The sequence below is a fragment of the Cervus elaphus genome, chromosome X (genome assembly GCF_910594005.1).
Source record: "Cervus elaphus chromosome X, mCerEla1.1, whole genome shotgun sequence".
Taxonomy (NCBI): Eukaryota; Metazoa; Chordata; class Mammalia; order Artiodactyla; family Cervidae; genus Cervus; species Cervus elaphus.
In genome coordinates, this window is record NC_057848.1 from 76,370,426 (window position 1) to 76,384,012 (window position 13,587).

Consider the following 13,587-nt stretch of genomic DNA (forward strand, 5'->3'; position numbering starts at 1 on the left):
AAATGCCTCTGCTATTAAATAAAGAAGCACTTCACTTGTTTGCCTATTCAACTTGTTTACTTATTCATTTGCTTACTAATCTCTATTTTTTCATGGTTAGACAAAAAATAAGAAAAGAAAAGAAAGAAAAAAACCCACTACCCTGACTTTGCTAGAAGCTTTCACACTCACATATATTATTTCATTTAGTCATCTTATAAGCTGGTTATGACCAAGTCTTTGAAATAATCATTCTGAACAGCAAACACTTTCTTTAGCTCTGTAGGCACTTTGTGTTCTATACGTAGAGAAGCAGCAGTTGATTTAATCACAGATTTTTTAAGTAATAAAAGAAAATTACCTTTTAATTTCCCTCGCCCTTTCCATCATGGAACTTTTTAATCAGCCACTATAATTTTTACCTAAATTGTCAAAGAAGGGAAATCAAAGCAAAAGTTGTAGTGCTGAGAAGACAGAAACAGGAAGCAGAGATTAATGGTTAATAATTCACATTTCTGCATCTAGTTTTCTAATACTTCTCTACACCCTGGAATTTGATAGACACAAACTAGAGTCACTTAACTCTGACCAAGCTATGATTCTGTGCCTACCTCCCGAGCCAATGCTGGGCTCTTAGCTGCATTATAGATGTTTACAGAATGAAACCTGACCCCCCAACTGAAGATTCTTCATGTGATTTCTAATTTATTCCTGCTGAGTCTTGACCTCTCCTATCAGTTCAGTTCAGTCGCTCAGTCGTGTCCTACTCTCTGCAACCCCATGGACTGCAGCATGCCAGGCTTCCCTGTCCATCACCAACTCCTGGAGCTTGCTGAAACTCATGTCCATCGAGTCGGTGATGCCATCCAATGACCTGTTCCTATGTCATCCCCTTCTCCTCCTGCCTTCAATCTTTCCCAGCTCCAGGGTCTTTTCCAATGAGTCAGTTCTTCGAATCAGGTGGCCAAAGTATTGGAGCTTCAGCTTCAACATCAGTCCTTCCCATGAATATTCAGGACTGATATCCTTTAGGATTGACTGGTTGGATCTCCTTGCAGCCCAAGGGACTTTCAAGAGTCTTCTCCAACTCTTGAGAAGTATGACCTCTCCTATCTAGTATGACTTCTCCTATACAGGCAGAGATATATAGAATATCTCTATAGTTCATCCTGGAGTAATTCCCATACCACCAAACTGAAACTCACTCTTCCAAACTCCTCCAAGCATTCTGACCTCAGAGCAGGACACTTTTCCTTCTAGAAAGCTACCTCATGTGGACTGGGGATGAGGTAGTGAAAACTTTCATGGACTAATGCATGTCCAACTTTAGAGTTTTTCTCAGATGACGTTCATGATAATTGTTTTCAGAAGTGCTAATTAGAGGGTTAGTTGAAGCCCTGAATGTACTTGAGACCTCCAGGACCTCAGAGTATATGCAGATAAAGTCCTATGACTGCTAACCTAACATCCATCCAACTTTCCTGAACCCCAGTTTTCAGAAGTGGGTAAATAATGGAGTGTATGCTATGTTGGATTCAAAGACAAATCAGACAAAGACCCAATTTTTACATCCAAACAACCCAATTTTTAAAATGGGTTTTAAAATAGACATTTTTCAAAAGAAGATATAGAAATGGCCAATAAGGATATGAAAAGATGCTTAATATCACTTATCATAATGGAAATGCAAGTCAAAATGAGATACCACCTCATACCCATTAGGGTGCATACTATCAAAAATAAGAACAATAACAGTAACAATAAAAAAGGAAATAACAAGTGTAGACAAGGATATGGAGAAATTTGACCCCTTATGTACTGTTGGGAATGTAAAATGGTGCAGCCGCTATGAAAAATGGTACATCAGATCCTCAAAAAATTAAAATATGACCCAGCAATTCTACTTTGGAATATATTGCCCCCCTTAACTGAAAGCAAGGTCTTAAAAAGATATGAGTACAACCATGTTCATAGCAGCATAATTCTCACTAGCCAAAAGATGAAAGCCACCCAAGTATGCATAGAGAGAAGAATGGATGAAGAAAATGTGGTCCATCTATACAATGGGATTTATTCAGCCTTAAAAAGAAAGGAAATTCTGATGCATGCTATAGCATGAATGAACCTTGAGGATGTTATGATTCCAGTTGTATTAAGTACTTAGAGAAGTCAGATTGCTAGAGACAGAGAGTAGAATGGAGGTTGCCAGGGGGGGAGAGGAGGGGAGGATTGGAATTTCTGGTTTCATGGGGATAGAGTTTCAGTTTTGCAGGATGAAAAAGTTCTCAAAGTTGGTTGTACAATACTGTGAACATACTTATTAAAAACAGTTAAGATGATAAATTTTAGAAAGAACTAAAATATAAGGGAGAACACAAGAAAAACACAGAAAGGCACAAATGCTGAGTCAAGTGAATTCAAAAGAGGAAGGGAGCATGCTGGATTAGGAAGAGGTCAGTAAGCCAATAGAATGGGGAGAAAATGCAGGTGCAAGAGAAGTAATCACTTGCACCAGTTTACTGAGAGGGTGGGGGATATCCAGATCATATGTGGGGATGGACCTGGGGCCAGTGGATAAGAAAGGAAAGAGTGGATGAGACTCAAATATTATCTATGGTTTATTAATTGTGTTTATCTGTTGGTGGGTAGACCTGTGTCCATGCCCAGTTATTTGCTTGGCAAGAGGTGTGCTAGAGCTGGCACCTATAGACTGTTGGGCCAGGGCGGGGCTGGGTCCTGAGGTTAATAAGCTAGAGGGAGGATTCCAAAATGGTGTTTGCCAGCACCAGTGTCCACATGGTAGAATGAGTTCTCCAGAATAGCTGCCACCAGTGTCTATGTCCCCAGGGGAGGCTGTAGTTGCCCCCAGCTTCTCCAGGAGATTCTCCAAGATCGGCAGGTGAGTCTGACCCAGCCTCCTATTACTGCTTTTGCCCTGGATCCCAGAGCATGTGAGTGAAGTCTTTATTTCCCCCCAGCTATCTGGGACTCTCAATTGTATGCATTACTGGTCTTCAAAGCCAAATGCTCTGGGGGTTCATTTTCCTGGCATATGACCCACAGGTTATGGAGCCCACTTTGGGGCTCAGACCCCTCACTCCTAGGGGAGAACCTCTGCAATGGTAATATTTCTCTCGTTTATGGATTGCCCACCCAGGGTATGAGACCTGCCTATATCACAACTCCACCTGTCTTGTTTGGTTCCTTCTTCATATCTTTAGTTGTAGAAGATCTTTTCTGATAAATTTTGATCTTTTCCATGGATGGTTGTTCTGCAGACAGTTGTGATTTTGGTGTGCTTTTGAGAGGAGGTGAGCACTGAGTCTTTCTACTCTGCCATCTTGGCTGATATCCCTGTTTGTTTCTGTTTCAATCAACTTACCAGTTGATAGAGTATGTTTGTTGTCAGGGCATTTATACCTACTGTAGAAAAGGGTGGGAAGGCTACCACTTTATGAATACAAATTAACCCAGAGTGAATATCATTCACCCCAGAGAGACCATACCAAGTGGTGACTTTATTTGTGGCTGTTTTTTACAGGAATGCCACAAATTTTAAAAAGCCATTAATGATAAAAAACTAAACTTTTCCAAATTATGGATGGAAGTTGAGTATTTTCTAATGTAAAATAAAACATTATTCTAGAGCATTCAAATTTCTTGTCTGAAAATAAGAAAAAAGCATAAGAATTACTGTGTTTCTAAAATTTAGGTGAGAATTTATGAATATTTTAAAAGAACTTCTAATAATAATAATTGTCTTCTTTTTAAATATAGAGTTTTATTTCTTTATTTTAATTTGCTTTTACTTTTAATTTTCAAAAAATATAATCTAGGTAATAATGCACATAGTTAAAAAGAAATAAATGTAAAAACTTAAAATGCCTGTACCCCAACCTTGTCCTATAACATAATTATTTTTAACTTTCTATCTTTATTTTAATTTTCTAAATTTTCTAATATTTATATATTTCTAAGTAATATGCTTATACTGCTATCAGTTTTACACATAACCATTCATATTTTCATGATAATGATTAACCTCACTTATGCAACCCTTCCTCCATCTTCCATACAATTATAGCAATCTTTTTAGTGCAATCAATAATCAATGGTAACATCATTATAAAGGACTGGATAAATACCTCTAGCCTCTTGTTACAAACTGCACTGGGTTCTTCTCCAGGTTTGCTTGCTGCATAGCTTTCACTTAGGAATTCCGTTCATCTATCTCCTCTGTAGGATACCCTCTTCTCTGGATCCAGTGTCTTTCTCTTTTTCATTCTACTCTCATTTTAATAGAACATATTCTCCTGTATTTTCCTAAGGTGGAATCCATGGGAAGTGACACTTCTCAGTTCTAGCACGTCTGAAAATAACTACCTTTCCATGTAAGTGATACTTTGGCTAGGCATAGGATTCAAGGTTGAAAATCATTGGTCCTTCAGATTTAGATTTACAGCTCCACTGTCTTCCAGCATCCAATGTAGCTGAGAAGTCTGATGCCATTCTGCTAATCATTTCTTTGTAAATAACACTTACTGTCTTTCTAGAATCTCTTTAGTCTACCATTTATCCCTGGTTTTCTAAAATTTCAAGATGATGTGACTTTATGTGGACCTATGAGGACACTTTCAATCTGGAGGCTTATATCTTTCCTTTTGTAAACGTGTCTTATATTAGTTCTTTGATAATTTCCTTTGTTCCCATTTCTCTGTTCACTCATTCTGCAGGTTCTGAGTTGGATGAATTTCCTGGATTCATCCCTAAGTCCCTTAACCTTTTCTTTTCATTCATCAATTATTTCCTTTTTACCTTACTTGTAGAGAGATATTTTTCAGTTTATTTTCCCATCTCTGTTGAAACTTTTATTCTGGCAGTTATTTTTTCAAATGCATCATATTTTGTTTCAAATAAAGCAACATATGTATATATGTGTATTTTTTCAGAAAAACACAAGATGTTAAACTCTACAAAAGTGCATGTGTCTTCAGCAGATCATCTTTGTCTGATCAATAAGAGTTTTGTTTTCAACGTTAACTCTCCAAAGACAATCAATGGACTGACATCACTGCTACAACATAGGTTGCTACTGAGCTTCTGATCTTTAGTCACATCTTGATTTTCGTTAACAAATGCATAAATACTGCCTGGCAGAAATGCTGCAATGACTTGAGAAAGAGTGGTTAATAGATCAAGCAAAGCCATGAAAGTTATGAAACAAGCTAGAGCTGATTATTGGGGTTTCCCTGGTGTTTCAGATGGTAAAGAATCTGCCTGCAATGCAGGAGACCCAGGCTTGATCCCTGGCTTGGGAAGGTCCCCTGGAGAAGTTAATGGTAATCCACTTCAGCATCCTTGCCTGGGAAATCCCATGGACAGAGGAGCCTGATGGGCTACAGTCCATGAGTCGCAAAGAGTCAGACACGACTGAGTGACTAACACTTTCACTTTTTTTCACAAATTATTGAGAGGATCACACAACCAAATAGGGTTTGTATATTCAGACTGACCCTCTTGTGGCAGGGAATTGGGTCAGCACCTTGGGCAGGGAACTGAAAGTGAGCGAAAACTGCTTTTTTCCCCCCTCTCCTAGCTCAGGCCACCAACCCCACAGCTGGGACACAGAGAAAGGCAGCATCTGTGGAAACTTCTATTTCTCATTACACTGTGAAACACTGGAGACATTTCCCCAGGAAGGCCTGGCCTCTGAGTTGTCTGCAGAACACTGCCTTCATTGGGGTCTTTGTCCCCAAAGCAGCCTCTTGGAACCCCTTTTGTGGCTTGTCTTCTGTGTTCATGGAGGTTGTTGCCCTTCCTTATCAGATCAGCTTCATTACCACTTGGCGGTTATTTTTCATTTCAGAAGCTCTTCTTTATTCTCTGATTTCCTTTTATATTAGCATCCTCCTTATTTTATGTATATGATATATTTACAAATATAAGATAAGATTTACTTTGCTTTTCTTAGGTTCTCTTTAATTCCCTAAATTATTTCTGTTCCTGCCAAGATGAGTTTTTTTTTTTTCAATCTTTACTTTTCTCTATTATAAATTTCACTTTGATAATCCTTCGTATCATAGTATTATTTGGCAACATAAAAGATGTCTGTATGTTTAGTGTGCCTGAGCTGGGCTTGTTGACTGGTAAACTATGACTGAAGATTGTCTGGAGGGAGGTCATTTTATGGGATACTCCATAGTGTCACTGTATTAAGGTCTTTTCTATGGAGACATTCAGCTTCTTTAGAAGAGAAACTTCTGCTGGTCTTTAGGAAACTCTACATCTGGCTGTTGACATTTTATATGCTGGCAGGCTCTGGGGTCTTGACTACTCTGCACACAGGCATTTATCCAGTCCCCTTAATTGCACCCCCATGATTTATTGTCTGTTGTACAAAGCATCTTGAATGCTGAATTTCTCCAGGGTTATATCTCTCTCCAACTTGATAAATCAGTTCTTATTCTGTCTTTCCACATTCATTTTTCTTAAAAAGTGCATTACAATCTCTTGTCTGACTGAAAGCCCGTCTCTAGTTCTCCTGGTACTTGTGGGTTTATACCTGTTTTATTTCTTTACCCTCATTTTAGTGGGATTTTTAAAGGAAGTAGTGATAAAACGTGTAGCTATTCCTCAGAAGCCCACAGTTCATCTATGTTGCAGAGTGCTATTATAAGGTAGTCATTTGTCTTCATTTGAAAATGAGGTATTTGTTCCTACCTATCCCTTCTTTTCCTTTCCTTTATATTTCCCCTCATATTCTGTTTAATCTTTGACCATAATACAGATCAGAAATAGACTTCTGAATCATTTATATTAGTTTTAAACAGTTTTGTGCTCACCTATTCTAGTTTTATGAGGCAAATAAGGTTTAATATGTCTCTCTAAAGGAAGCAAAATAAGTTATAGTTAAATTTCACTGTTTTTACTTTTAATGCACTTCATTTTTTTCTGTGGGTCAGTGGTTCTGTTAGTTCCTTCATATTGTAGCAGCATGCACAAAACATAGTACCCTCATATTAGAAATCCATTTTTATACATTTCATAGTTTTTTTTCAAATCTCATCAACATCCTTTCAATAACTTAAATCAATTGACAGAACTAAGGAGGAATACTAAGATCACCATCTTTGCAGAAGACTTTTAGACGATTCTTTTTGTCCTTTTTTTGTTTTCATTTTCAGCACTTCTTGAAATTGGAGAAACGGTTATCATTTTTGACATCTACAGCCACACTGTTCAAGTGCTCTTTCTACCTTCAAGCCACCACTGCATCTCTTCCCAATCACAAAAAACAAGTCTACCACATATTTCAAAAGATATTTATGACTGCCTTTCAGATATCTGAAATTAGCAATCATCATTGCCTTAATGCATCTGTCCTTTCTCTATTGTAGTAACTAAACTGGAACAGCATATTTTAAACATGGCACAACCTGTACAGAATAAAAAGGGGTTTACTATCTCATTTGTTCTAGGTAACTCCTAACTCAGACTCAAATCAAATTTGGCTTTTCAAGAGTTACACCACATGGATGGCTTACATTAAATGTGTTCTTTCCCTCATAGCATCTTATTTATAACATGCAATCTTTGTTAAGCTTTTTTATCCCTGAACTTTTTTGGGAACATATGTGTAAAAATTTGTTGTATTTAGAAATGTTAACCTTTTGGTTTCAGCCTATTCTTTCAAATTTCAGAAATTCTCTTGGACTCTACTTCAGAAGATACTTTTTTTCATTAATGCCAGCTTACAAATTTGAATTTCCCATATTAAGTATTTTTATTTAAGTCACAGATGACAGTATTTAAGAGGGCTTCCCTGGTAGCTCAGATGGTAAAGAATCTGCGGAGGGTCAAAGATAAAGACTTGTGGCTTATTACAGCAATATCCATTCAGGTTGATGTCTATCCATCAATCAGATTATATTTGACTTTAATTGGTCAACCAACTACATCAGCATAATTGTAATATTTTTTCAACTGCTATTTCTTCTTCATGAAGACATAATTTAAAAAAGTTAGATGTCTTGATAAAGTCTATATATTTCCTATTCTACCAGTCTAATAAACTTTCCATGAATTTTCTTAAGGTTAGTTTGGCACAATTTCTTCTTAGTTAACTCAGGCTATATGTCAGTAGTTAGTGCAAACTGCTCTTAAAACATCTGTTTAATAAGGGTCTTTCAGTTTAATATGTCAGAATAAGGACATCTTTGCTTCCTTTTCTTCTCTGGAACCAACCAAAATAAGGAAAATGACATATGAAACCAAAACTCCATCTTTGATGAAAATTGGAAGCATTTTTAACCCTTACCCCAAAACGTAAGGGCTCCCAAACACAGTAAAAATTGGATCAGGGTGAAGAAGACATTGAAGATGCCTAATGTTCTAGATTTCAGGCCAAGAACAGAGTCCTAAAACATGGATTGCAGGACCTGAGTGAAAAACAAATGACCTCTGTTTTGAAACAAATGGTTCTCAGACTGGTAGTGAAAACATCCTGGAATACTGTTTGATTACTACATAGTAGTGAGGAGGTAGAGACTGGAAACATTAAAGGGTACAATATTACACATATGCACACAAGCATGCACACATTACACCATACATAGAGGCCTTTCTTGTGGGTTATTTATAAGAATTTATACAGATAACAGATGATGGTCAAACTATTCACTTTCAACTACTTATTCTCAACCACTCACAACTATCCTATTCATTGTCTCAGTCCCTCCCCAAAATGATACTTTCACACATAGCAGTGTTAGTAAAGAACTCCTCTAATACAACTTCAAGTAACAGTTGAAAAAGAATATGTTACTGATGCAAAATATGTTACAATGAGGGGAAAGAACCAATAAAGAACTGCATAACAACACACGAAATAAACAGAATACATGAAAAGCTAAGTCAGCAGAAATTAAAAAAATTAATATAAGGAAAAATACTACTACTATAGAAATGAAGGAGAACAGACATGGTGAAAATGTTCAGAGACACAGAAGACAGGCTTGAGAAAAATAAAATGGAAAGTGACAGTTGGAAATTACTAGAGAATAATGGTAAATAAGGATTACAAAGTTCTATTATATGTATAATTTGTGCTTTTAGGAAGATAACAGAGCAATGATGTGCTTTAGGAAAGCTTTCCTGAAACAAAGACAGTTGTGAATCTACAGACTTAAGGACAACATGCTGTCCTAGGAAAAATTCATACAGATAGATCAAGATCTATCCTTGTAAAGTAAGTGGTATTTGTAAATAAAAGACACATGCATATGTGTTTCTAAGCCATAAAATCATCTCCTCATTATGTGAAAGATTCTCAGAGTTGTTTTAAATTTCCTCATAACAATATTCAGTTCTAGAACCGAAAACTGCAACCAATGTCTATGTGGACATTAGAGAAAGAGAATGCGACCCACAAATTGTACAACAGCCCAAATGTAATTCAAGTATAAATACAACTGACAGATAATTTTATACATGTAAGATAGTAGGAAATATGGTTCCCACGAACCATTCCTAAAGAAACTTCCAGAGGATAGCCTTGAGATAACTAAGCGATGAACATAAAAATGGATAAGAGGACCATTTTGAGAAGAGAGTCTTTTTAAATATAGAACTGTGAGTAATAAAATACAGACATTATGACTGCATAAAAGCATGTAAATACTATAAAACTTGACAATGTGGAAATAGTTGTATAACAAAAGTTGAGAGATGACAGGGACTGGTAGAAAGCAAAGGTGAGAAGCAGGGTAAGTATAATAATTTCCTTATTATCTTGCAGTGGGTGAGGGATCAACAGACCTGGTTTATAACTGATGAATCAAGCATTAGATGGGTAAATATATTTTAAGGATACAAATGTTAACAACTAGACTAAGAAGAATAATAAAACCAACCAAGAAATTCCTATGGTAGAGTAGATGGAGGAAGACGAAATATACTTATTTCTTCATGATTTATAGCAAAGAGTTAATAAATTTTAACTAAATAAATAGTTAAGATCTATTCTAAGAATTTTCCAACTCACCAGTCTATATTCTATGGAATCTATTCCTCCAGTTTGAAAAATCTTCATTATGTTTTCTCTTCTCCATGATTCTGGGGCCACATCTGCCCATTCTTTTTAGCATCGTGGGTTAGTCTTCATCTACAGCTAGATATCTCAACTCTTTTAAAGCAGTCAAGGATACCAAACTTGATTTTACTGTATTTATGTTTTTTTTATTCCTACCAATTCCAGGTGGTTTATTGGGATTTTTTTCTTTTTTTCTCATCCATTAATCTAATTAACATTTATTCAGCTTTTACTATGAGTCAGATGCTGTACATGGATGCTAGCTAGTTAGACACATGCAGGCAAGCCCCTGCCCTCAAGAAGTTCAGTCTAGTGAGGAAGCAGACAAATAACTCTAGTGCAAATAAATGCTTTTCATATCATGAGCAACCTCACCCACCCCCAGAAAAGCTGAAGCTATCTCATGATTCTGGAAAGGTTCTATGGAGAAAATAGCATTTCATGTGGTTCTTAAAGACTGAGCAGGTCTTTATCAGGCAGGAAAATAAGAAAAGAACATTCCACGTAGAGAGTAAAAATAAGCAAAGACATAGAAGGAATGATGATCATTTTTGTTAGATGGTAATGGGAACATATTGCCAAAATGAGGGGCAGAAGTGGCCCTAGAGACTGTTCTCTGGGTGGAAGATAAAGACCACACTTCTGGGTGACCTTGTAAGTACAACATATTCCCCTTGGGTTCAGCAGTATCACACTTAGGTTTGATCCCTTACCACAAGACATCAGCCCTCCATGATACCGACCCTCTTTTCTTTGCCCCCAGCAAACACTCCACACTGCCAAGAAGCACTCCAGTTGAGAATTGGATTGATGACCCCAGTGAATAGCACACAGCCCTGGCCAGTTCCCACAGGCTGCAGGCTGCCCACTCCCGGTTCCAATACAGTTCTCTCAGGGAATGCTTCCCAGCCCCCACCTTTCTTGTATCTTACCTTCATCTCCAGGGCCTCTGGCACCTTCTTGCCTTCCCAAGCCCAACTCCGCTTTGTGAAGTAGTTCACGGTCGCAAACTCAATCAGCGCAGAAAATACAAAGGCATAACACACGGCTATGAACCAATCCATGGCCGTCGCATATGCCACTTTAGGTAAGGAGTTTCTGGCACTGATACTCAAGGTGGTCATGGTGAGAACAGTGGTGACACCTTGGGAGAGAGAAAATAAGAACTAGTTGCCACTAAAAGACATTGAGTGTACCTGATGATATCACCATCTTCCTCCTTGAAAGGAGGAGCTAAACCCCACCCAAAATGGTCTCTTTAAAGTAAGAAAAAAAAAGCAGATAATGTCAAAATGGAATGGTTCTACATAGTAACCACCCCATCCCAATTATCACAGGAATAGAAATCTCCAGTATAGCACTTAAGAGTTGCCCTTTAACCTCAGCTTAAACATTTCCATTGAAGACTAGGTTGTAGGTAACCTATTTCAGTGTAATAGAGTTTTCTAATTAGAAAAGTCTACCTTATGCTGAAACCTGCCTTCCTGTAACTCCTAATCCACTGACTGATCTCAGAGGTTCTGTCTGGAGACATAAGAAAGAAACCCTGCTTTTTTCTTTCTGGGACAGGACTTCAGAAAGTTGGAGAGAGTGGCCATGGTTCCTTGTAAGTCTGTTCATCTCTAGAACGTGGCCAGCTCCTTCTTTTGTTTCTCCTCCTTCTCCATTCTGGTAGATGCCTTCTCAACAGACCAGAACTTAGGCTAAGACTCAGGACATGGTCTGATATTAGCTGGAGTTTCATCTCATTTATTGTGGACACTATTCCCCCAATAACACAACAAACTATTGTAGAAAAATTGTCCTTTAGCTACATCACAGTCTAGGACCTATTGAATTCATGAACAACCAAAACTATTCTCACATCTATTTCTTGTGAGTTTTTGCCAAACCAGAGCTTGGTTTTAAATCAATTGATTCTTTTTCTTGGTGGTATTTATTAACCTAAATTTAAGACTTTCTTTTACTCACTTTTAAATTACATTAATTTTTTACTAATCTGTTCATAGTTTAGATATGTATATGAACTATACAGTGCTGTGGTTAACAATATGAGCTTTAGAATCAAGACTCTAAAGCTCATATTGTTAACCACTTCATGGCAAATAGATGGGGAAACAGTGGAAATAGTGGCTGACTTTATTTTTGGGGGGCTCCAAAATCACTGCAGATGGTGATTGCAGCCATGCAATCAAAAGATGCTTACTCCTTGGAAGGAAAGTTATGACCAACCTAGACAGCATATTAAAAAGCATTACTTTGTCAACAAAGGTCTGTCTAGTCAAGGCTGTGGTTTTTCCAGTAGTCATGTATGGATGTTAGAGTTGGACTGTGAAGAAAGCTGAGCGCCAATGAATTGGTGCTTTTGGACTGTGGTGTTGGAGAAGACTCTTGAGAGTCCCTTGGACTGCAAGGAGATCCAACCAGTCCATCCTAAAGATCAGTCCTGAGTGTTCATTGGAAGGACTGATGTTGAAGCTGAAACTCCAATACTTTGGCCACCTGATGCGAAGAGCTGACTCATTTGAAAAGACCCTGATGCTAGGAAAGATTGAGGGCAGGAGGAGAAGGGGATGACAGAGGATGAGATGGTTGGATGGCATCACCAACTCAATGGACATGAGTGTGGGTAGGCTCTCGGAGTTGGTGATGGACAGGGAGGCCTGGTGTGCTGCAGTTCATGGGATTGCAAAAAGTCAGACATGACTGAGTGACTGAACTGAACTGAACTGTAGTCACATTTTAACAATAATATTATAACAATAATTTTGTCATTGTTAGTAAGAGTATTCATGTTATTGTTTTTTAGTTGTGAAGTCGTGTCTGACTCTTTTGCAAACCCATGGATTGCAGCCCACCAGGGTCCTCTGTCCATGGGATTTCCAGGCAAGAACACTGGAGTGGGTAGCCATTCCCGTCTACAGGGGATCTTCCCGACCCAGGGATCGAACCCATGTCTCCTGCATTGGCACGTGGAGTCTTTACCACTGAGCCACCTGGGATGCCCCAGTCTTGAATACCTACACTCGAAGTAGGAAGTCCTAAGTTCTACCACTTACTGGTTTTGTATCTTGGGCAATTCCCTTAATATCTCCTTGCCTTCATTCTTCCCATCTATATGAATATCCCCTACAGTCTCCTCCAGAATTTTGATGGTGCAGTTGCATACCCAAATCCATCCAGAATTTAGTAAGAAGGAATAGTCAGAACCTCTTTCTAAGTGTTGGATTCCTCAAGAAGATGGAGAGTGTGACCCTTATGAGCCTGGGTCAAGTAGGGTATGGAAGGTAGTCCTAATGGGGTGAGATATGTTATATCAAAAAGCAAGCAGATAAGGCCTGTTAACTCTACCCAGAGAGTCAGCCACGTGTGCTGCAGTCTCTGGAGCCTCCTTTCATATCTTGATTCTTTGAGTACCTTACTTACACATTTACGATATAAATCAAAATCCAGACTGGCAAAAACTTAATACAGGTTCAACAAAGAGACCCTAAAGGAGCACCTTTACACAAACTTAA

At 38.0% G+C, this 13,587-nt stretch overlaps 1 protein-coding gene across 3 annotated transcripts in view; it reads right to left on the minus strand.

The window, feature by feature from the left end:
* GABRA3 (gamma-aminobutyric acid type A receptor subunit alpha3) overlaps window positions 1–13,587 on the minus strand; it is a 228,850-nt gene that overhangs the window by 4,414 nt on the left and 210,849 nt on the right. For all 3 annotated transcript variants that reach the window (XM_043897578.1, XM_043897577.1, XM_043897579.1), the window contains exon 9: window positions 11,002–11,213. In XM_043897578.1, the coding sequence (XP_043753513.1) occupies window positions 11,002–11,213 (212 nt within the window). The remainder of the gene's footprint in view (window positions 1–11,001; window positions 11,214–13,587) is intronic.